Below are 24,604 nucleotides of genomic sequence, written 5' to 3' on the forward strand. Positions count from 1 at the left end.
CCTTCCAGAAGGAACAAGCCCTATGGTACAGAATGGAGCACATGAACGTGCTTCCTAATGACTGCTGTAGAAAACACTTTAATGCAGCAAACGCTAGAGACCACAGAAACAAAATAATTCCTTTTCATGTGTTTTACTTAAGCCCCTATTAGTTTCTTTTGTGCCTGAGAGTAGGAAGGCTTGGAGTGGGAATTTATTGATGGGTTACCACAACCTTATGCTTTAAAAAAAAAAAAAAAAAAATGTAGCTAGACTCAGTGTGGTGAGAGACCTGTGAAGCAACTAGAGTCTTCGTGATGGGGATTTAATTATTCTAGTATTGACAAAAAATGAGAATTAAAGGAGGAATCAACCTGCTGACTTCCACAGGCAGTAAAAAACAGGTTTATCTTTCAGTGTTTATTGAGCTTTTAGATATGATAAATTCAGTGATGGTCTGGTGGGTTTCTAGTGCTTTATGATAATATAAATTGGGCTTAAAGTAGTCATGGTCTTAGGCTATGAAGGTAACAAATAAGACTTCAGACAGCATCATGTTGCTAAGCTCAAATATTCCCAGAAAGATGGTGGGAGAGGAGGGGGGAGAACAAGAAAAAAGTGATATTTAAAGCAAACAGAGTAAATAATGCAATCATGTTGATCCCAGTAATAGCAAACAGTTAAGCGTGATAATGGAAGTTACTGGAGTAAAGCAACAACATATCAAATATAGACAGAAAGCAATTACAACAGGTATAACAGAAAATTGAAAGGACAAGCTAGCTGATGTAAAAAGCTCACAAAAGCTCTGTAAAACATTCAAGTGGAAAAAGTTGCACTTGTTAATAATAATCCATGAAGGCTCAGGGAATGCTAATTAGCGTAGAGCTGCTCTTCATTTATACAAGGAGGTATGGGCCTGTTCCAGGTTTAAATAAATGACTGAATGACAGAGGCTAAACTCATTGGTGTTCTTTTAAAAGTAAAAAAAATTACAGAGTTCTGGCATCAGTCAATAACGCACCAGAAATAGATTTACTGGATTTTCAGAGACTTTCAGAGATTTTCTAAAGCCACCGATCTATCTGCAAGGAAAACATGACTTACCACATGTAACGTGAACCCACCACTGGGTGTGATTTGAGCCAATGCTGTTGTGCTCAGCTCAGGAAATTTCCTACCTTGCAGGCCTTTTCTACACCACTCATTTCATTGCACGTACCTTTGCAAGAAGAACAATTTAAATTACTTTCAGACTGGAAAAAATAGAAATAGAGATACCGTACAAAGCAGGGAATACTGAATAGGAGGAAAATTAGACACCAGTCATCTCAGGGTTCAATTCCACATCCAGCCTCAGCTTTTCTGGACAAGTCAGTTACTTAGATGTCTAGTAGGATTTTCAAAGCCATCTCACCTTCAAAAGCCTCAGTGCTTAGTCGTTGGCAAGGATCATAGCTGTTCTGCTGTGTAAAAAGTAACCTGTTAGGAGGTGGGGAGCCTCGGTCAGTATATCAGCACATAAAGCAGTAACATTCATTCTAGAGACTTCCTCCTGAAATCCTGTCCTCGGTAGGAAGGGAAGCACTGAGCTGGCTGGCATGTTGGGCACTTCACCCCTGTTCGGCCCCGAAGAGATCTACGGACCCAATCTCACACTGCATTATCATTTTCCCCCTACATGTTCTTAATTAAGAAAAACAAATGAACCCTTAGCCCCAAGAATCTGATTCATACAACTATGTATCTTACATTAAATAGTGCAACTCAGCAAATATTGAAATTTAGATTTTAAAAATAAACACAACAAAGCTGATTAACTATGAAGAAACCTGTGCTTCTCCACTCTTGCTGAGAATGCTCATTTCTCTAAGATTTAAGTATTTTTTTTCTTGCTTTTAAGCACATTTGTTTTTTAAATTGCTGTATCTTTATTTAACATTGTTGCTTATGCATCAAAAACACTTGTTCTTGGAATCTGACAGCCATCTAATAAAGATGATGCTTTAGAAACTCAGCTGAACCATCTATAAAGAAATTGTAAAATTCAATATTAATGATCCATTTCATTCTTAAACAATAGAATTCTGTGCATCACTGATGAGCCAACCAAATATATGTAATACTCATTGTTGCTTTTGATAGAAAAATCAAGTAACATGCAATGCCATCTTTATCTGGAGGGCCTTACTCATTTCCAACAGAATTCAGCCATTTGCCCACATTTGGCTCACCAAGCGAGTCAATCATTCTTTCACTATTGTGCCTGCAAAAAAGAACAGTAAACACCGAGCCTTGAAAGTTTTCTAGTACGAGTCAACATCTAAATGTTAGTCCCATTCTGCATTTATTCTCTGTATTAACATAAATTAAAGATGCAACAAGCAGCTTTAACTGACATTTTCAGTAGGAAGTACTGAAAAGGCCAGTCCAACTGGTACTGAAGTCTTGGTATTAAGAGCACAAAATCAATTGCAAACCTTAGATATGCAGAGCAAATGATACCTATTCAACTCAGAAGAGTACAGAAGGTAATCCTAAACTGAATCCACCATTTCTGTACTGGAAAGCACTGTAACGCAGTCACGCTGTGTAAAGGAGATCTTTTAGAGCTACGTGCTCTATTATACCAACAAGGCAGAGCTATCACCGCCCCAGGTCCGTGGGTGAAGGGCTATAAAGAATGCAGAGGTACCAGGTACCACCCGGGTACCTGGGCTGAGCAGCTGGAGGCAGGAGGAGTTCGCCCATGCAAACCACTATGTTCACACAAATATTCCCTCCCAGTGCCCCAGTCAGACTGTTCATGGCTGGCGTGCACAGATCCATCTTACCCTCGCTTTATGCAAGTGGCTCTGGGGATTTGAGAGACCACATTACTGATTTTTCTGCTTGGGTCTGTGTATCTGATTATTGGTTTCTAAATATAGTCGGCGATATTGATTTCTTGGCATTTAGTTCTGCTTTAGAAAAATTATCTCATGTTAGTTTTCCCCGTGTTCACAAAGAGCACCATGACTTCTCTGCCAAGTGAGAAACTGCAAGCTATAGTTTTTGCTAGGAATAAACACTTCAAAAGCAGAATAAACCTCAAAACACAGGACTGGAAGCAAGTAGGCCACCAGTGTGCTGCAGAAGGCAAAGAAAAGAAAATTTTGAGAAGAGACATTGGGCAAATCCTAGGTTTAGAAGCAAGCATTAAATTAGCAAACATTAACACTTTTTTCTTTTTAACAGCATTTCCAATGTTTAAGGTCAACCATCAGTAAGTCCCACAGCTCAGAGGTCAGAATATCTGGTACTCCCTCAAGGCCCATGGACATGTGCATTTCTTCCTCATACGTTCCCCCAAAGTAGCAATACCTTTCTTAACATTCACCAGCTTAAAATAAAGATGTAACGAAAATGTACAATTTATTATAAGTCTTACAACACTTTGTTTTTTCCCCATGTATTTCATCACAGCAATAGAAGAGGTCACTAAGTAGAGAGCATAATAGTTTATTAGAGCTTCATCTCAAACTCTATACATGCATGCTTTTTCAACATTCTTCATTTTTATTATGATCTTGATAGAATTTCCCTCAGAGAGATTAGAATGATCACTGAATGAAGTTTTAATTATTTAGGCCCAAACTAATGCAAAATACCAAGAAAAATAGCATAAAAACTTTAGCATCCAAATTTCTAAGAATGGTAGGGTTTGTAAGCTTAAATATTTAAATGTAAGGGACTTTATTTCAAGTACTGTAAAAGAGAAACATTGCCACTTACTGGCAGTACCAATGTCTCTGCAATATTTGTAGGCATTTATGTGCATCTTTCAAAAGCTCTATTAACCTTTATACTATTTGTCAATAAAAAGCCCCATTAACATTTAAACTGTGTATGTCCAACTGTCTACTTCAAACAAGAATCAAAAGATAGCCTGTAAGAAACAGTTATTTATTACAGACTACATTATTGGGACTGTACACATTGGAGATTTCAAAAAGCTCACATTTCTTAAAGTAAAAAAAAAAAAAAAAAGTAAAAAAAAGTTTAAAAAAAACCAAATCAGTCATCAACTGGCAAAAAGGCTGCACATGGCCTGAGCAGGAGATGTGACAGCCACACGAGCGAATGGGTATCACCGACAACACAGTACAGCTTTGGAAAGACTAGTACAACCAGCTGGAGCCACTTCAGGAATACTGGAGGTCTAAAGAGATCACACTGTATATGAAACTGAAATTTAAACACTGCTTTCACAGTAGGATCATCAGAACTTACCCGACATTAACAACTAGCCTTACTTGACATTAACAATTTGTCTTCATCAGGCAAAAACTTGATTTTAATCAAAGATAACATAATCATTGGATAAGAACTGAAATCACAGCTGTGCAGATGACAGACTCTTCAATCAAGCTGCTGAACTGGAAGTGCTGAAGACATAATTCACCAGTTCATGTATGTCCCCCAAAACTTTGTTTCAAGCACCACTGATTTAATAAAATCCCTACGTGCTCCTTCTGTAAAGTGGGTATTTCAAAAGGTAAGGAAAAATGATCCCAAAATCTAAAGACTGAAAGTGAAGTCAAGCAGTCTACCACCACTGCTTTTACAAATCATTAATGAAGACAGCATGACCTGTTCCACTGAAGAGGAAAAAAAAAAAAAAAAAAACAACCCAAAACGTTAATTGTCTTCAAGTATGGGAGATGCACTCACTATAGGCTCCATAGAAAATTTACAACCAAAATGGAGCTAGTGTGACAAACGGCGCTCATGTAGCAACAACGAAAATGTAAAGTCCACAAAAATCAACAAAAATGTATTTTAGTGGCTTCGCTTCCTCAGGCTCCAGTTTGACAGAGCACCACTTCATGCTATCATTCCTTTCATCTCACGTCCGTCTTGTCTTCTGTTTCTTTGTTTGTCTCTTTGCATCCTCTGAGCCACCTGTGTCAGAACCTGTCTGTCCAAGAGCACGTACTCCTTGCAGTCGAGTTGTCAGCTGTAGCAATAAGGGAATAAGCTGGGCAAAAAAAAAAGGTGGAAGCAGCTCATGATTACAATGGTATGTAAGGTCTGAATGCTAACGTTCTTTAGACCCATGCATCCCCAAACAAACAGAATCTATTGCATAAATGGCACATCTACAAAGACATCAGAAAATGGCAGCAAATCTTGGGAAGGAATCAAACCAAACTTCTGGGAATTTCTGATAATAAAAAAAGAAAATGATTGTCAGTAACTTTTTTCTTGCAGTCATCTAGCCAAGAACAGCAGGTTGAGTCCTGAGTCTAGCAAACGACCGCTATTTTCAGTGGAGGCACTTTCAGTGACACTGTAGAAAATCCTGGAGAATCCCATGTTCTGTGCTGTCTTACCCATGTTTGAGAAGAAATCAAACTGCACAGACAAATTTCTTCTCTCTTATCAGCAAAACGGAAATCCAGTCATCAGAGAAGACTAGAAGAGCATGGCTTGTTAACAAAGACAGAGGGGGTTATATAGTAGGTAGTTATATTCCTCTTGAGAGCTTTTCACTAGGGAGGGTGTAAAGCTAAAGAGACCAGACTTGATGACTTGCAAGATTTTTTCCGGTATGATTGTTCCTGAAGCCAATAAAATAACTGAGTCTGGTTATCTGATTTTTTTTTTTCCCAGAGCCATCAAATGAGAAGACAAAAATTCAGAAGCAGCACAGGAACTCACCTTCACACTATGTTTTTTTAAAGGAAGGTAATTGTCCAAAAACTTGGCTACATTGTGGCTTTTCTTCACATCAGGTGACTGCTGACTGCATCTCTAGATAACCACCTCAACAAACCCTCGCTTAACACAGTACAAAGTATTCATTGATAGGACAACAATATTTGTATAAGACAAAAAAAACCCATGACCTACCTTATCGTGGTTGTAACCAGCCAACAACAGAAGCAGCGTCAGTGGTAACGCGATGTAAGATCCTTGGGCAATATCTTGTTCAGGCAGCTTTCTCTGAAAACAGTGGGGACCATGGATTTTGGGTTTTGTTTGGTTTTTTTTAAACAGCCATTTCGACTATGAAATCCTTCAGCTTTAAGCAACGTCAGCAGTAGGATCATGTAGCACATCCAGCCCTTCCCATCTGACTGCCTTCTAAGTGCTGCTCTAAGGTTTAACTTTACCTTCAACTTCAAAGCAGTCCCCTTGATCAGATTCATTCATCTGCTACCTTCTTCCTGGGGTCTGCTGTTTTTTAAAGCTAATTCACTGTTTCACTGACACCAGTCAACCTGGTGTGCTTTGATTTACCTGTCACATGCTGCCCAAACCTCTATGATCCCAATGATAATACTACGGCAACCATACTAGCGCAAAATCTTTTGGGCACATCTGCATCCTTCATTTATAACTGCCATTTCACGTTTCCCTCATGTTTCACTGGCATCTGAACATGCAGTGAAGCAGAGAAGAAATGCATCATTTAAGTATTACAGAACGAACACTTCACTAAATTGATTGCACTGTTCAGAAGTGCAAAAAGACACTTCTCTCTCTCAACGGAGAAGTTTTCTCCTGATGTTAGTTTGAGAACCCTTCTGCTTTACCCTCTACCTCGGCTCCAGTAACTAAAGCTCTCTTTTTGGCCTGGTGATACTTCTTTCACATACACAGAAGTCTTTAAAGGAATTCTGACAACAATCCTATCTTTCTCCTTTAGCCCCCAGTTACTGCAACCTTTCAGTTAGCGTCACGGCTACAACTTCTTCCTGAACTCCTTACCTGCCTCCCATAACATACCAGGTTATTACATCCCTTCCTGATGCCTTAAATGTGACCAAATCCAAATTCATTGTCACTTTAATGCCTCTCATAAACATCTTTATAGTTAGTTAACAGAAAGTTTGGCCAAGAGCACAAAATACGTGCAGGCTATACCACCAGACATTGTTCTCAAGGTGAACACTTGAACATTTAAGTATTTTGTACTTACAGTGGGACTGAAGATCAGTGTAATGTGTTTATGATATCCAATAGCAGTGAATGAAACTTGAGGCAGGGTGTAGTCATACTGTGATTTAGACAATGTAGAATCCAGGAGCACCACATAATTCTGTGGGTAAAAAATACAGTCAGCCTACAGCATCAGTAGCAGTCTGAGACAAAAATTAGATTTAAAGGCAAAAGTCAGTTTAACAGGCTTCAAATCTTCTGAGACACTGGCCGCTCCAGCATGAATACAGTACTGCTGGCACACCAGAAATAACACTTCAGTGTCCTTAGGGCAAAAAAAAAATTGAAGTGACCTAAGCTATTTCTTCAGCAATATTCTTACCTCTCCATCTCGGAGCAGTGGTGGGAAATGGAAAAATAGGGATAGGCCTAAGTTGACTGTATGAATTGGGTTGTCAAGATTTTCACTTTTGTAGAGCTTCACCTGTGACGGAAAGAAGAAAGTACAAACCAGGTGTTTATGAGCCTGCACCACAACAGATATTTCAGACATCCCACATCTTAAGGGATAAAAGCACTTCAAAATTCATCATGTGTTTCATAAACAGAAAGTTGTCAAGTGAGAACACCTGGAATTGTTCTCGTCTGGGATGTGAAAAGTCACAGAAACAGTCTTTTTACAGAACTTGAAATAATTTAGGAACAACTATTGTCTGACATTTTCACATATCTAGTGCATTAAAAGTAGTCTGTGCTGTGCATCAACCAGAACTGAGTAATTCTTTTAAATAATCCCAGCAGTTTCACAGGAATTTGCAGCTGGGGGTTGTTTCTATTTCTCCGATAGGCTCATTTTGCTTGATTTCAATTTCTCTACACTTATTTAACAAGCTAGTCATCCTCAAGCTACAGAATAGGCCTGAAGTCCTCAGCAAATACAGTTTGCTCAGAAACCAGCATAATTAAAAGAGGGTTGTATCACAGTCGAATAAGGCTGGTAGGGGCAGCAGCACCTCCTCCATGAGGCTGCCTGTACACACAAACGTTTATCAGCCACTGCGCCTCCTCCAGGGGACACAGTAAGCAAAGTGATGGTTTTTGTGGATCACTCTGAAGCAGCCCTCTAGCGTCTATACCATTGTTTGTAAACCTCTGGATCGGATATTTGCCAAGACTCAGCTCTCCTTGCAGACACAGCCCAACTAAATTCTCACTGATTCTGCCCAGTGCTATGGTGCTTGCAGCTCCAATCACAGCTCACCAGAGCACTTCCAGTTGTTTCATCAAGCCCATGCAACCAGAAGGGACCGAACTGAGGTTACAAAACCGCTCACTTGTGTCTGTATCAAACTTAGCACATCTTTCAAAGACAAAAATTTCTGCCTTGAAAGCAAGGGTGATGATATGCACCCATCAACAGCACAGGTGCATTACATGCAACGCAAGACCCAACCTCACATGAAGCAGGTACAGGCTTGGATAACTTCTATATAATTAAATTTTTACATCAATTCCTGTTTGCTTAGGCTGAACTGCAAGGGTCTAAATTTCCCCAGAAAGACAGGAAGCTTGCTCAGGTGCTTCTTCAGTAAGGTGATACATTCTCCCTTTGCACCTGCTCTGAGTGTTGGATCCTTTGGATGTCTCCCAAAAAACCCAACAGCTTAGCAATGAGATCTTGGCAGGTGGGATGCATAACAGACTAGTCTGAAAGAAATCCAGGCACTGCATTTACATTTGTAGGTAACATTTCAAGAAGCTTTTAAACCTGAGAAATGGTACTATAACTCCTACCACACTAACACCTCTTGCAGATACTTCCAGCATTTGTATCCTAAGCCAAAAGGATCACAGATGTTTAGCAAGTTCTTTTCAGATCACAGTGCAGTCTTTTGAATTTTGAAAATTTCAGCTTTACTATTTGTCTCATACTCTCTCTTGTAACTGTACTTTTAAATTCATGTGTCCTATGGTATCGTTGCATTCACATGGTATCTTCTTGCTAGCAGACATGCATGTCAAAAATTCCAGGTATTTCAGGAATTAATGCAGTTCTCTGATACAGAGGACTCATTTCACCCCTGGTGTCTTGCTCTGCCTACGGACAGGGCGTCCCTAATCAGGGAAGCAGACCCAGAAATTCACAGGCCAACCTGAGAAAGTATTTCTTAAAAATACTCCCATGAAAAATGGAAACATTAAAGCAAAGCAGTGAGGAACACTGGAATCTTAATTCCATCTGGAATTCAAATTCACCTTCACTAAAGTATTAGTCATAATTTGACTTAAATGTGTGCTCTGGCTACTGAACAATTTCCAGTGACCCTAAAAAAAAAAAAAACATTGGGAAACCAATGGCAAATACACTTGAAAAAGATGAACGGCTTGAACTTACACATAATGTGGAGAGATATTCAGAAGATGTAATTACATTTCCACTTAAATCAAATTGATTAATTTGCCGGAACGCTATAATATTAACATCATCAATGTCACTGTTCCCAACCTGCAACATAAAACACAGTCATGTATTTACCAACAGAGGAACAGTTAACAGAGGACAGTTAGCACAACACAAATATTGCTCATAATTTTAAACAAGAAGTGAATTTTGTTCTATACTAACCACATGGAAACTTGAAGGCTTTCCAATTGCAAGTACTTTTCCTCCAGAGTGCACAGCTCGCAATTACAGACTTGTGCATTATCAGCACAAGGCTGATGACATTAAGTTAAACTAAAAATGGACGAAGTATCAAAAGCACACATTATTTTAGAAGAGGCCGAGTTACATACACAGGGCTGCCTGATGTCTGAATATTGGTCTCAGTATTTTGCATCTGTGCTGAGAGATGCATATTACTATGCTAGGATGTTTATACAGTTGATTAATGAGGAATATGCTCATATCATAATATAACCTCATATCATAATATAACCTATATAAATATATATTATATATATTAATATATAAACCTATATAATTATATATAATATAACCTTTAAATAAAAATATATAACTTTATAGTCTTCAAAATTGTTTAAAATACAAAACATTTGTGTTTCTAAATCTGAACTCCGATCAGAGTAAGGAAAGACATTTACTCAAATAATAACTACAGTAACAGACAGGTTACGGTTAGGCCAGGTGCCATATCAACAGTCTGGTGCCACTGAGGCTGTACATTTTTCCTGCAGGTATCTTTCAAACACTTCTCTCTCCTGGAGAAAATGGCAGGCTAGCCAGAATACTATTAGTACAAGCTACTGCGTACAGCTGTCACTTGTAGTACATAACTTTCATATGATTTTCCAGAATTTGGGTTGCCATTCCCACCCCCTTCCCAACCAGCAAGCACTCTTAGCAAGAAGACACTAAGGACTTGAAAGATTTCTGCCCTTCTGTTTTGCTGCAAAGGAGGGCACCCTGGTCAGGCACGTGTCTGAGCTCAAATAATGACCATCTCCCACTGAAAACTTCTGGACAACTAACGAAGGCTAATTAACCTTTGCTGGATGTCAGAGATAAATGCGAGGCAACTTATCTGAATCTGTAAGGATGGAGGAATATTTAACAAGATTTAATCAGTTTATTCAAAGTTATTTTTACATTTTATAAAGATTTGCTAGTCTGAATGACAATTTCATCTACATCAGGACTGCAGGATTTGGACCAAATAAAGCATAAGAAAATCTATCTATCGATCAATAACTAAATACAAAGATAGCATAATATGACAATTTATGACATCCGCAAGTCGCTAGTGCTTTGTTCCACATCATAAAGAAATCCTGAAAGGTATTCTATTCATTTATTCTCTCATTTCTTGATGTATAGTTTTTGTGACTGTGAAAGAATCCTTTTCGCTTGTTTACCGTTTGGGCTTTATCTTATTTCAATTTTAAGCTATGGTGCTGACACACAATATGGGGCCCATATTTAGGGAGCTAACTCGCTGAAAGCCACTTGTCTAAACAGAATGCATTCAACTATATTGCTGCTGATAGAACAGACGTAATGCCTAGACAGATGCATTTCATATTTAAGTGATACTACAAAAAAAGAGAAAAATTACCTCAATTGCACGATGCTGTGGTAAAGCTCTTTCAATGTGATCATTGCCTTCAGCTTTGAGTTGGACATGATACACGCAACCAGGCTAAAAGCAACATTCAATGATAAATCCCAACACTGAATAATACGTACTTTAATTTTGGAAGACAGTAAGAGATTCCATTTAAGATACACCACCCAAACAGATCTAACTCTATCCAGTTAAAGTTTTCCTGATCCCACATAGAAAATTTAACTCAATAACACTATTAAGGGTGTTTACTGCCAGCAAATACAAAAGGCCTATCACAGAACTCACTAGTTTATTACATTACAGTATTAAAAGAAATCATCTGCTGTGAAGTGTTTTAGCTAGAAAGAAAATACATTAAACAGGATTAAAACCTGACCAAATACTGCTTTCTACTTCAGCATAATTGCTTACTCCATACATAGTGGTCCCAGAAATTCAGCTTCCGTGTTTCCTGCAGAAGAGCTTACTTCACATACATGATGTACAATCAACTTACATACACCCAATATCCTGCTAAAAATACGCTGTCACAGTATTTTCACAAGAGAAGCTAAATGCTTCCCCAAATTCCTTTGCCTAAGAAAACTCCCTGCTGTAACACCTGAACACTGCTGAACACCCGTTAGACACATTCAGTACATTGACCGGGGGGGTCACGTCACCTAGGAACTGTTCAGTGTTCGTGGGAGGCCATCACAGTATGCCAGCAGCAAGTTCCACAGACTTATGCTACAAGTTTTTTTCCCCCTTTACTGGAATGAACGTTCGCTACATGACAGTGTAACACAGAGAGACTCAAGGGAATCTGAGCTAGCAAATGTGATGGGAAAACAGAAATAGGTAGCCAATTAATAAAACACATTTTATTGCTCCATTATCACACTAACATAAAAGTAAATGACAGAGAGCATTCTAATCCTTACCAGAAGGCCACGTAGCCTGAATTTGCCCTCTTCATCAGTTATCGTGTCTTCTCCATAGATGCTGCAATCCTTCTGCCCCACAGCTTCTACTGAGACTCCCTGCTCAGGCTCTCCATTTAAAGAAGAAACTGTGCCATAACAGCTAGAGGTATAAAGAGAACCAATTGCTACAGATGCGCAGGTGCTGTTTTAATGCACATTTTAAAGACATTTTATTATTATAACCGATGGAAAAAGTGCTTTATATATTTAGCATAGCATGGAGAAGAACAGGGGAATTTATAATGTATATGTAAAACTGTTTAAAGCATTAGAATTAGCTGCAGTTCAGAGCACAACTTGAGGAATCCAAGTTCCCTGACCTCCATGAACAGCAGCACTTACCCCTGAGGGCAAGGAAAGGAAGGATCTTGAAGTCAAATACTTCTTGAAGTCAATTGGCCTACCATCTCTAGAATACTCCTCTCCTGTCCTACTGGACGTAGCACAAGCCACTTCCAGTGCCACTGACACAATGCTTTCATAGCAATGTTTCTCCTTACAGTCCTGCCATCTGGGTTTAGCTATATATCCACACGCATGAGAAAAGGCTAAAAAAAGTACTTATACACAGCATCATACAGTTAAATTGTGCCTTCAAAAGTACCCTCCAAACCTTCAGAACAGAGGTGTATCAGGAGAAAACACACATTTTGCATACTGCATCCTGATACAGTACGTAGCATTTTGCACAGCATTTCAGTGCTACTGACCTGTAAGCTGTTCTGTAACCAGTTATCCGAATTTTAAGATTCTGTCCTTCCTGCACTTCAATCATTTGTGATGATGGTTCAAAGCGGAACTCTTTCATCATGGGTTTAAAATAATACTGCCCTGGGCTCTGCAAAGAGGCATAAAACAAGCTGTTTACTTATAGCGACACAAAAATTCACAAACTCCAAACAATTATGTTTCTGCAAGAGCTCCCTAAAGAGCTGAAGTTCTCTGTCCCAACCGTAGGTTAAACTGATCAGAAAACGTAAGCACTGAAAAACAGGGAGCACATTGGACAATAAACCAATGGAACTCCACCAGGTGATAAAGCCTGAAGAGGGAAAGAAACTATGGCCCTAAAACCTTACCACAAAACCTCAAGGACAGAAAAGTGACCAGGAGAGAAAGATGTCTGCAAGGAAACTATTCAGGCATGTCTACACACATGTACAGATCAATAATCTAATTAGATTTCTTTCCTCTAAAGACTCTGAAATGATCATCAACAAATTGGCTTGTTTCATGTTTACAGACTGCAAATTAGTAACTGAGATCAATCAACATCATCTACTACCTGTTGGGGAGAAATCTCTCACCAGGTTAGATTTCACATCTTTCACTTGCTAAGATTGTAAGTGCTGTCCACTCTGAGGGACCTACATCGCTCACCGTGGGTTATGATTTCAAAGGAGACCATACATCCCCCTGCCACTTGAAGAGAGCCAATAGCATCCCTGTTTTGGAGAGCAAAGTAACACAGCATCGCACATGCAGCCACATTCAGAAGAACCAATTTCAACCTACCAGATTGGAAAAAGTTAGCATGCCATTATCCTGTGTAAGGAGGTTGGACCGAAACACCCCTCCACTGAGAGACAGGAGAACTCCAGCAAGAGCCTGGTCATCCTCTGATTTGATCTATTTTTGAAAAAGCAATAGTTTTAAGTGTCAGTGAGAGCTGCTTTACGAAGAAGGGTTCAATTCAGAGGCCCCTTACAGAGTGTACAGATGTGCTGGCTCTGAGCACTAAGCTGTAAGCAGAAGAAAACTAGCCACATCTGCAGCGTATCCCCTCCTGTGAGACTGCAGGGCTACAAAAGCTTGTGCTCTCAACATCTGGGCAGTCACAGATGCACATAGCATGTGCCACCAGAACAGTCATTCTCTATCACTTCATAGGACATGCTGGGAGCCAGAACAAAGTATCCCAAAGACTAGAACCAGGCACTAGCTGCACCAGACTGTACATGAAAAAAACACCTTGAGGGATAAAACTCATTAAGAGAAGGTGGTCCCACTCTACAAAAGCAAATAAAGCCAGTCTTTTGGACTGCAGGCTCTAACTTTCAGTCTATAAACCCTGCAAAATACCTTCTGCATGGCAAGTCATGGTCTACAACTAAGCTCATCCACTGAGATTTGTTTCCCCATGACAAAATTATCCCCAAATCCCACACCCACTTGTGTATGGCTGGGACACGTGGGTTAACTTTTTTGCCTGTGTAGTTCTAACTGCACACACTATTCATTCAGAACCCAAAGTGTTTAGAACGTTACCTCAAACGTCACCCCAGCAAGAGCAAAAGCTTTGAAGTCCCCAACTGTTCCTTCTACTGCAGTCAAAACAAACCCTTCTTTCTGAGCAGTAACTGTATATTCCAAGTCACTGTGGAGTGGCCCAACACTTCAAATAAAAGGAAAGAAGAACTCGTTTCACAAACAGCACTTGGATGTCACACACACACGTTGGCAAGTCACCACTGCACTTTAGCTAAAGAATCCACAAGATCAAAACAAATCTGTTTATTACCTGTAAGCACCTCTGTCATCGGTGAAAACTGTGATGAGCGGGGAAGTTGCTCCCTTTTCACCAATGACAATCTCAACACCTTCCAATTCAGGATGAATTCGCCCTTCCAGAAATAAACCTGCTTTTCCATGAATCTCTATCAGCTTTCCAGGACAACTCTCTTGGTCGTTGCAAAGGGGATTTAAGACAAACAAGAAAGTCAAAAATACACTCACCATTCTCTCTTACAGCAAGAGCTTAACTACTTCCAAAGTGATCAGTTGATGTTCTTTTACCTTAGAATAAGAGATCAACCCATGCAATTCTATGGCCTCTCAACACATCTTAAAACATGTGAACATTCACAAAATCAAAAACTAAGTTCCAAAGCTATAAGCACATATCCAAAACAAACATGCTGGATTTGCTAAGTGCTTTGAGGATTCATTAAGTTACATATACTGCAGCCACATAAGAAGATTCCAACAATATTCCTTTCTAGCTAATATTACACTGAGCTTTGACAAAATTTTTTGAGATCAAATGCAGGTCAGCATATGTCGTGTTTAATGACATAAGTAAAATTTTATTCCCCCTCCCCTCCAATGTATTTAGAATGTGCACAACAAAGAGGCACATAAAAAGGGGTACCTAACATTTTCTAGTGATTTCAAACAAAGTATGTTCACTTAGGAACCTGAGGGCAAGATAGACACTGACTTAACAAGTAGCATCAACTGATTGATGATAACCCTGACAATTTTGAAGTTTACTTTTTTGTTAATATTTTTACTATTGTAATTTACTACAAACAAAACTTAACAGAAACTTGAATTTGGTAACAAACTCAGAATACAAACATTGCTTTTGCACAACTATTTTTCTAGATGAGAGAATATGAACAATTCTGAGAATCCAGTGTAATGTCCAGAAATCTAGTCCTTCCTCTTGTGCCAGGTGGTCTTTCAGCACTTGGAAGCATATTCTACTGATAAAAACTGTACTTGCACCCTCTACCAAATAGCCATGCTTCCAAATTCCAGAGTGAAATTGGCCCAAAGAAATATCTGCGATTGAAACTTTCCTAACATTACTTTTGAAGAGCTATTCGTACGTTCATCTATAAGGATACATTTCTGCCTTAAAAAAATCCTACTCCTTTCAAACTAGATTTTATTTATATGTACCTCCACTAACAACTGTTTCCACATAAGGCGGATAGAAAAGCAGCTCTTTTGATGACGGTGTCACAATAATTTTCTCTCCAGACCTATAAAACACAAATAAGATACAATTGGAAGAAAATGGATTTAGCAGCTCTCATGTAGAACAGAGGACTGCATATTGACCCAAGAACCCATCTAAATACCCCAAGCAAAAAATATCAACAATAACCTAAGCAAAATTTGTATTATGTGGTACTAGTTTCTGTTTAGCTGACAGTCAACAAGAACAGGCGCAGGTACCCATACAGCAGCTCTTTCCTATATGGAATATATCACTATTCTGTTTGGTGGAAACACGAGACAATAAATAGTACAAAGAATACACCTTGTCCACTGGAGCTTGGCATTACCTTGCCCAGTATGAAAATTCATATAAGAAGGGTCCTTGGAGTTCCTCCACCATTTCTTGCACTGGTGGCTTTGTTCCTTCCTCCTCTTGACCCTTCTTTTCTCTCTCCTGTCGGCGGGTCTCAATTTCTGCCAGCTGCTGCTCCCTACGTAACTCCTGTACAGATTTCAGGGGCCCTAAAACTAAGGCAGGTTCACTGTCAATGGATGACCTGAAAACACAGAGGAGAAAACAAAATCATCTCCTTTCATATGGTGGGATAAGAGCTTGCTTTATGTTAATTACTGCCTTTATACCACAGCAGACAAGTCCCAGGATTTTTGTTTAAATCCATTCCTTTTTAATTCTGCTATTTATTCCAAGCATAACTAAAACTTTTAACATCCATATCAATCAGTTACTACTAGAAAGGCTCGTTCATAGGGACTACAGGTAACCTACCTGGCCTAGCAGGAAGGGATCTACTTGCAACTCTTAAAAATTCTGCCCCATCATGCTATAACCATTCAAGAAGTTATGGCCCTGTTGCCGCCTCCTCCTCCCCTCTGCCGTGCCTCAGCATCCCACTGCAGAGCCAGTGTCACATGCCTACATCTCAACCACTTTGCAGAGTCCAGCATCTTAGCTTATCTTAGTTTTTGGTAAGCAGTCTTGATTTTGCACCAAGTACCAGACACCTGCTCTGCTGCAGGGGCAATAACCTCCCACAGAAGCACTGACAAGCCAGCAGGAGTGGTAAATTCTTAAGCCAAAGGACCAGTTTGCAAGAGTACATTTAACAAAGCCCTAAACTAAAAGAGAAAGGCTAGAATTCCAAACCTGAGCACAAGCTTAATACAGAAAGGATGAGTCATAAAAAATAAACAAAAAGACTGGTAAGCTCACTTTTTTTTTCAGTACTAGGAACTTTCCCCTCAGAACCTACCTCTCAGGAGTAGAGTATACACGGAGAAAATAAAATTCTATCACAAATAAAATACTTCCAATAGCTGGCAATTCCCAGGAAAGGCTCTGAGTTCTAACATATCTGCCCTGTACATCTGAACTATCCAGCTATCTTGTCACTGTCCACTGAACAGATTGCTAGGTAAGTTTAAACACGTTCTTTACCTCGGCTCAGAACAATGCATCGTTTCACTTTCCCTGATCTTACATCCTCTCTTTCCTAGCAATTTCTTCTAGTCTCCAACAATCCTCTGCCTCTTCTACAATAGTCTGAAAAACTGTTGCAGAACACTGTGAAATTCTCTATGAGGAGTGAACTGAAATGATCACAATTACTCTCCCTACAACCACTTTAGATTATCAGGATAGTTCTATCTCCTGCTTCAGCCTTCACCTATGTTCTATTTTGTCTTTCTATCACACTAAGTTTCATCAAGGCTTTAAATTCTTTCTCTGCAGTCCAGAGACAATACAAAAATGTATCAAAAAATTTTTTTTGTCTTAAAACCTATTAAAAATCTGTACAGACATGCACACAGTCTCATGATATTAATAATAAATTACTACAGTCTCACTTTTCAAACATAACAAGCCATCATCAAAAATTGTTAAGAATCAGCTTTATCTTTGGTTGGGTTGTGGGTTTTTTTATTATTATTAACTGAAAGTTCACAGGTCACCGCCATGGATCTGGTACACAAGCGTAGACTTTTAAAAACAAGTGTCTTGCTTTTAAATCCAGAGCTGTTCCTTTTATGTTGATGGCATTTCACAAATTGGACTTTGGCTGAAAAGCTTCAGGCAGGCTTGAACAGAGACGGTCTGTGGCAACTGAGCTGCCTTCAAAGCACTCGCCAACAGTCTCAAAAAACCCCAACCAGTCTAGAAGGTCAGTATAATATTCACCTCCTCACTAAGTTGTTTTTAAAATCTTAATGGCTCTCTGCTATCTCAATGTTTCTTTTCCAGCTGCTGTAGTTGCCCAGTAGTTGCATTTATAGGTTCATTAAATTCAGGGAACTCGAGGCAATGCTCTGCAGGTAATTTGTTCTCTGAAACGATGTTTTCTACACTCAAAAAGTTTGAGAGCCCATAGTCTAGAACAAGTGGACATCAGCACAGCATTAATAAAGCACTCATCATTATCAGACACTTCCAGGCAGATCTGGCACCTCATACAATTAAAGCTGTTCACAAATCAGTGCTCCCTAGTGAGCTGTCTGTTCAGCTAAACATAAATTGGCGCGTTAGTGTGTAATCACTCTGCGTGGTTTTCCTTTTATAACCCTCTTCATACCAGTAACAATGCTCTAAAGCAGCAGATTCTCATTCTGAGGAAACAAAAAAGGAAAAAAATAGATGCCAGTGCTAAAGAGCTCAGACCTAAGCTAAAAGAATACCCTCTCAATTCTGAAATTTCAGTTCATTAAAGAGTATAAAAGCTCAGAAAATCATTCCTTTTTACCATGACACACAAGTAGAAAGGGGTTATCTTGAAATGAAGTGACAATGTTCAAAATGAGGGCTGGGAATTATTTATCCATCTACAAAGAACTGAAAGCACAGCTTAGCATAAAAACCTCTTGCTGTCTAGAGTTGGATGCCATCCCCTTAGAAAGCAGCCACTGTGGTATTAAAACCAGAGTAAAACTTTATGAGAGAGATGTCTTTTTCCTTCCGTTTTTTATAGTCCCAAGATTTCTTTGTTCTTACTTAATGGTAATAGTCACATCCATCAGTTTATCTGTTACAATCGTGCCAAGGACATGGTGTCGAACTGCAGTGAGCGTCAGTATACTAGGAGAGGACCTGTAAATCAAAGTAACAGAGATGAATTCAAGGTCCCCCTCCTAAAGAAAATAAACAAATCTTATTTAGCAGAGTTTGTGCTCCCATCCCTAAGTTTGAAGTGATTTATAAAACATGATATACAAATTACACAGCAAAGCTGTAGTGCTGAGATGATAGCATACTGGAAAGGGAGCATTTTCCAGCTCTGAACCCCAAACCACTGCATGACACTGGCCAAATCAATTCCTTCCTTTGTGCCTCCTGCTTCCTCTCAAGCTAAAGCTGATTTGATTGATTTCGTATGTACAATCCTTTTACACACAGCAGAAGGACACTCAGAAGTTTGTCATATTAGACATAAAAAGACACCCCAAGTCTAATGGTGCTTTGCTGCCAAAAGAGGGTTTCTGCTTCTATCCATTCACTCACTTTGTGCTGGCTCTCATGTTTAGCACACCTCTCTTTGAAGTACTTTTAATTCACTAACACAGCAGAAAAGAATCAGATTTTAATGCTGAATTCGTTTTCTGCCATGTTAATGAATTAGAAGTAGTCTGCGAGCAGAAATCCTCTTTTTGGAAGCAAAGAGCCATTAAACACATTGCTAGACCATAACCTATAACTAACTAATAAAACACAGCTGACTTAGGAAGATCAGCACCACTTACTTGTGATTAGGATGAATATTTATTCAGCTTGCAAAAACTGGGGTGAGCAGAATCAAATCACCACAGAGTCATGGCACTAGGGACGTACAACAGTGGTACATGCCTCCTAGTAAACTTACTATCCTATCTTTTGCATTTCAACTCTCACAAGTGATCAACAGTTTCCACTGAAATATCTCTGCTTTGTTACAAAGCAAAACCAACATTAAACAGAGAGAAGGTTGACAACAATATCCATTTAAAGTAGCAAAAGCATCTTTAAAGCCTATCATTAGTTGATTAATTTTTTTAAAACTAGAAAGGGCAAGAGAACAGATGTGATACACTTTGCTAAAGCTTCCCTCTATTGGTTAGAGACAGTCATAGCAACACATCCTGAATTGCTGAAAGAAAGCAGCTGCAGCGGAAGGAAGCTTTATGAAAGCATACCGATAGGTATAAGATCAAAAACAGATTTTGCTCTTACGTGTCGTAAGTGTAATACTCATGTTCAAACTGGTGGCAGGAACGTGGGGTCACTTCATATACACCTGTAAACATTAAGTCAAAGAATGATCCACTGGAAAAAATTCAAGCTTACTGTGTTGGCTGAATTCTCAAGATCACATGAGCCCTAAGGTATAGAAACAATTGCAAATTTTGACTATATATCTATTGCCTTCCACATAGACACCTGTAAATTAATTCACCTCTGTTCAGTCATAGATCACTGTTGGAAGCTGCACAGCGTTTCTAACGTACACTGATATAAAACACAATTAGGCATCACTACAGATAAACATAATTACAAAAACAAACCAAACAAGCTCAGAAGTAACCTATTATGGTCCCATAGCTGATACAATGGTTCTGTAATCAGTCAAAGGGTATTACTGTATTGTGAATGAGACCACTGGCTCTAAGGATGAAATGTTCAAAGCTGAAAACTGAATCAAAGCCAAACAAATTTGTTAACTGTTTTGCTAAGGGGCCATAACAGAGAATTAGCTCTAAGACACTAAAAGGAGGAGGGAAAAAAAAAAAAAATCTAATTCTAAAACATTCTTTTTTCCTTTTATAGATAATCCTGTGGTACTTTTAACAGTTATCCCTCAAGAATCCTGTATTGAAATGAAACTTCTATTTGTCAGTCACATTAGAATGTGACAAATAGAACCCATATGAACAAGATTATTTTACCATACTCTTCATTCATCAAAGATCAATGCCCTTCACCAAGTCCAAAAAAAAAATTATTTTACTTCTGGAATCTATATTTAGGTGAAGGACTAAATAGTAGGAGAATTGTAAAAACTTAGAACAGAGCATTTATATACAGATGTAAATAAAACTGCCTCTCAGAAACCACAACAGCTTGGTTTGGGTTTTTTTTTAAATTCCCAGCAGTATTAGTTGACTGGTTCTTTTTAGTTTTTTAAACCAACATTTCAGAGCTGTTACCTGGCTTTGAAAGACAGAATCTATTAACTCCTTTGGACAGGTTATAAACACCAACGTTCTCTGGTCCATTTCCATCCTGATAAAATTCCTGTGAAGGCACAACACAATTCACTATCAGTAACTACCAAACAACCAAATGAAAACAGTATTTGCCTAAAGACACATTAATGCTTCTCTTTTATAGCAGCTAACAACACAAGACCGTTTTACCAAACCTAAGAGACAAATCTCAAAGCACTCTAAACATCAATGTTGCTGTGCTATACGACTCCCTAGAGACATGAGAAAGCCTTGATTCCAAGCATAACCCAACCTACCTACACAAGTTCACTGAAAAAATACAAGGACATTTGTTACCTACGTACCAGTGTAATTGCGTGAGAAAGAGAACACCTCAGCATATATCCAGTCTGCCTGAATTCTACTCCCAAAACATCTTCCTCCATGACTTCCAACTCCAAAGACTTATTCTTCCAGCACCAGTCTTCATGTACAATGCTTACTAGAATACACACCACACAAAGCATTTTAGTTATGTAAAACTGTCTGAGTAAGGGCAGGTTTTGTGGTATAAAAAGCTTGTATCACTCTAACTTCCCTGACAATAATCTTCAAAGCCAGATATACAACGACTGTAGTAACAGACCTGGCTCACAGCACTGCAGCATCACCAGGTGTCCAGCACATCTCGTAACAGAAAAGCTATTATAAAAAAGAATAATGAAGTCTGGTCACCCCAGAAAGTTCTGCAATGTGCACTACCATTGTGATAGTCAAAGAAGCCTAGAGGACATTAGAACCTAACTCCAATTTCACCTGGCAGAAAGATGTTTTGACTAGTGTATAAAAAGAGCCATCTGTATATACTCCTTCTACACCTTTCCCTGGAAAACAATTTATTTTCATAGTAGGCCAAGGCAGGCTGGCCAAAACACATATTGCTCTTAGGAGAGGTACTCTGGAAGCAGAAGAACTAGGGTGTGCCCCTGTTCTTAGGCTTGGGACAAGTCAGTTCACGATAAAGTCCTTTTTCCTCACACCAGCCATGTAGACCCTAAAACTTAGGGGAGCAGTTACCTGTAAGCTGACAAAAGGGTCAAACATACAAGATTAAGAAAACTTGATGCACTGTTATATAGTATTTTTCCAGATTCTCTCAAGTTTCAGAACTAGTTCCAAGTCAGGCATACTGTACACAGTATCCATAATAACAAAAGTATACAGATTAAGTCACAAATTTAGCTACTAAGGTAACACTTCAAGCAGTTCCCCATAATCCTACCTTTATATTTGCCAGGTAGCACATTTTCAAATGCAAAGGCCACTGAGTTCATGTTTCCAGAGAGCTGCAGGTTGCGTTTTTCACCCTGGCGGCTCACAGACTGTAATGTCACCATCAGATCACCACAAGCATCTGTGCAGAAAAGACAGCAGAAAATGAGACTGCATTCTGGCTTGCCAGCTTTGCCTCCAAAACCCCTACTCCAAGCAAGCTTCATGTGTACTAAGATTAAAATGATTACTCTCTTCCAGTAGAGAACATTTCCAGTTAAAACTCTTACTCTTACTTCTGAAGCACATGTTTACCAGTGCTTTTTTGCATTCTTCAGGAAGTTCAAGAGCGTTAATCATATTCTTTTATGTAATGACAAGTAACAACCAGAGGCCAACATTAAATCCCTGCGTCCACCTTGCTCTGCAGAGACTACAGGGCCCAGAAAACACCTGAAAGACAGAACACCAAGTGCAGAGAGGATTCAGAGAGGAAAAAGGAAGGGATGAAAATGACAAAAGTCAAGCTCCAATCACCATCTGCTGAAATCAGGGGGTAATCAAGGAAAATAGCAGGAGAGAGGACCTCAGACTGAAATAAAGACAAAAAGCTTGTGAAAGAGAACAGATGGCAAGCTTCTGTTAACAGCCTGAGCCTCTATCCTACAGGTTTTTACATGCACTGCTTTTTTTTTTTTTTCCCCAAAATGTCTTTTTTACCTCCACTACTTCTCTGATTGATGTACAGTATCTCTAGTATCAGCCAGGAGCATTTCCTTCCAGAACTTACCCACCTTCTGAGGAAGGCAAACAGGTCAGAATTCCTTCCTGAGGAAGGAATACTTGCTTATTCCTACCAAGTATTAAAAATAGGTACATAACTTCACTCCAAACTTTATTAAGGTACCTTATTAGGCTGTAAGGTCTCCCAAAAAAAGAGCCGCTTTACCTATGTGCTGGAAGTTAATTTATTTATCTGCTGATGGGACTAACCACAGCAAGTGTCTTGATCTAAACAGTACTCATTCACACATGCAGTGCTGAAGTTCTCTGTTCCCGTTTCCACTTCACTTTCAAAATTGGCTTACCTAAACAAGAGATCTTCCCTGAGACGGATGCCAAAAACTGAGAGAAGGTCACATCCATTACTGGTCTGTCTGTAACAGTAACAGGGAACATTTTGGGTTTCAAAGCCAATCCTGCTCTGGTCTCAGCCTCTGGAATAACTACCTGTAGAGTATATGACATCAAGCCATCACTAGCTTTTAACTCCCAGTCCAAATACATCCACTCTGCTGAGTTCAATTCACTTACCAGAAATCAGAAAATAGAAATTTACTGTAAATCCCAGGCAAAGCAAAACCAGCCTCCCAAATATGCTTTTCAAAATTCTGTATTAAAAATCCTCCAAAGAACTGCAATAAAACCGAGCTAAAAACCCTCTAAACAGCTCAGTTTCAAAAGTCTGAGTGAATTTCACTGCTGCTTCTACATTAGGCTATTTCATTATCTATAAGAACAGTTAAAGAACTTATAACCATGCACTTCCTTATCTTCCAGCCTGCACTATCACCCACAATGCAAAATTCATGGTGGTTGTGCTACAGGTTCTGCTGTGACCTATAATCTCGGGAACCATTTAGGCACCTGATAAAGGTACGCATTACATGTCTTACTCACAGGATAATATATTAAGAAGTGATCTAAGGGTCACCACAACTAAGAGGAGAGAGAAATAAGAACTTTCAACCTCAACAGCCTGATCTCCTTTTAACAAGTGTAAAGGACAAGGAGCATGGGAATCTCAGCTTATTAAGGAAAAAAAAATAAAAAGGAAATAACTGTCACTGTTTAAATAGTGCAAACAGGAGAAAAGGACCAGGAAAATCTAAATTCAACTTCTCAAATTTTAGAAATCAAATCTTTAAAATCTTCTCAGGACAGTTCTACAATGAAGAACTGGAAGCTCATTCTTACCTGAACATTGTATGTACCCGATTTTGCCTTAAAACAAAATGCCCCGTGAGGGTCAGTTTCTGTTGTAACCAGTGATGCTTTGTCCTTGTCTTGAGGCATCATGGTTACCTTGTATTTACTAATCTGTTTGACGATGTCAGGGAAACGAGTTACTGAGATCCGGCCACACACACTGAATCTGTTAAATAAGAGCCAGCCATCAGACTAAATATCTTGATGTGACAAAGCTCATTAAAAATATATTTGTTTTAAAACTTCCTTTAAAAGTAAACCTCACTATGTTGAGGTACTAACACATGAATTGGAATGGATTTCTCCTGAAGGAGTGTTCATATCAAAGAGATACTATAACCGAACACAGCGGAGCAAGTGCAAACTCATGTGTGATTAATGGGATCTTTTCTTTTACAATGAAGTCACCATGATGTTATGTTTTTATTTACAAGCAACTTGCTTCACTCTGCCATCCCACCAACC

General features: G+C 39.0%; 1 protein-coding gene across 1 annotated transcript in view; it reads right to left on the reverse strand.

The window, feature by feature from the left end:
* Nucleotides 1–4,691: 4,691 nt before the first annotated feature.
* The window catches only part of LOC103900909 (nodal modulator 1), a 29,907-nt gene continuing 9,994 nt past the window's right edge, over nt 4,692–24,604 (reverse strand). The window contains exons 12-31 of the mRNA XM_009281692.2: nt 24,128–24,305; nt 23,239–23,380; nt 22,161–22,292; nt 21,244–21,380; nt 20,879–20,966; nt 19,905–19,968; nt 18,693–18,788; nt 16,036–16,245; nt 15,647–15,729; nt 14,481–14,640; nt 14,228–14,354; nt 13,475–13,588; nt 12,670–12,797; nt 11,918–12,059; nt 10,983–11,066; nt 9,302–9,412; nt 7,289–7,390; nt 6,947–7,066; nt 5,875–5,967; nt 4,692–4,999 (exon numbers count right to left, since the gene is read on the reverse strand). Coding sequence (XP_009279967.1) covers nt 4,868–4,999; nt 5,875–5,967; nt 6,947–7,066; nt 7,289–7,390; nt 9,302–9,412; nt 10,983–11,066; nt 11,918–12,059; nt 12,670–12,797; nt 13,475–13,588; nt 14,228–14,354; nt 14,481–14,640; nt 15,647–15,729; nt 16,036–16,245; nt 18,693–18,788; nt 19,905–19,968; nt 20,879–20,966; nt 21,244–21,380; nt 22,161–22,292; nt 23,239–23,380; nt 24,128–24,305 — 2,443 coding nt within the window. The 3' untranslated portion in view covers nt 4,692–4,867. The remainder of the gene's footprint in view (nt 5,000–5,874; nt 5,968–6,946; nt 7,067–7,288; nt 7,391–9,301; nt 9,413–10,982; nt 11,067–11,917; nt 12,060–12,669; nt 12,798–13,474; nt 13,589–14,227; nt 14,355–14,480; nt 14,641–15,646; nt 15,730–16,035; nt 16,246–18,692; nt 18,789–19,904; nt 19,969–20,878; nt 20,967–21,243; nt 21,381–22,160; nt 22,293–23,238; nt 23,381–24,127; nt 24,306–24,604) is intronic.

Source organism: Aptenodytes forsteri, unplaced genomic scaffold (assembly GCF_000699145.1).
Source record: "Aptenodytes forsteri isolate BGI_AS27 unplaced genomic scaffold, ASM69914v1 Scaffold84, whole genome shotgun sequence".
Lineage (NCBI taxonomy): Eukaryota > Metazoa > Chordata > Aves > Sphenisciformes > Spheniscidae > Aptenodytes > Aptenodytes forsteri.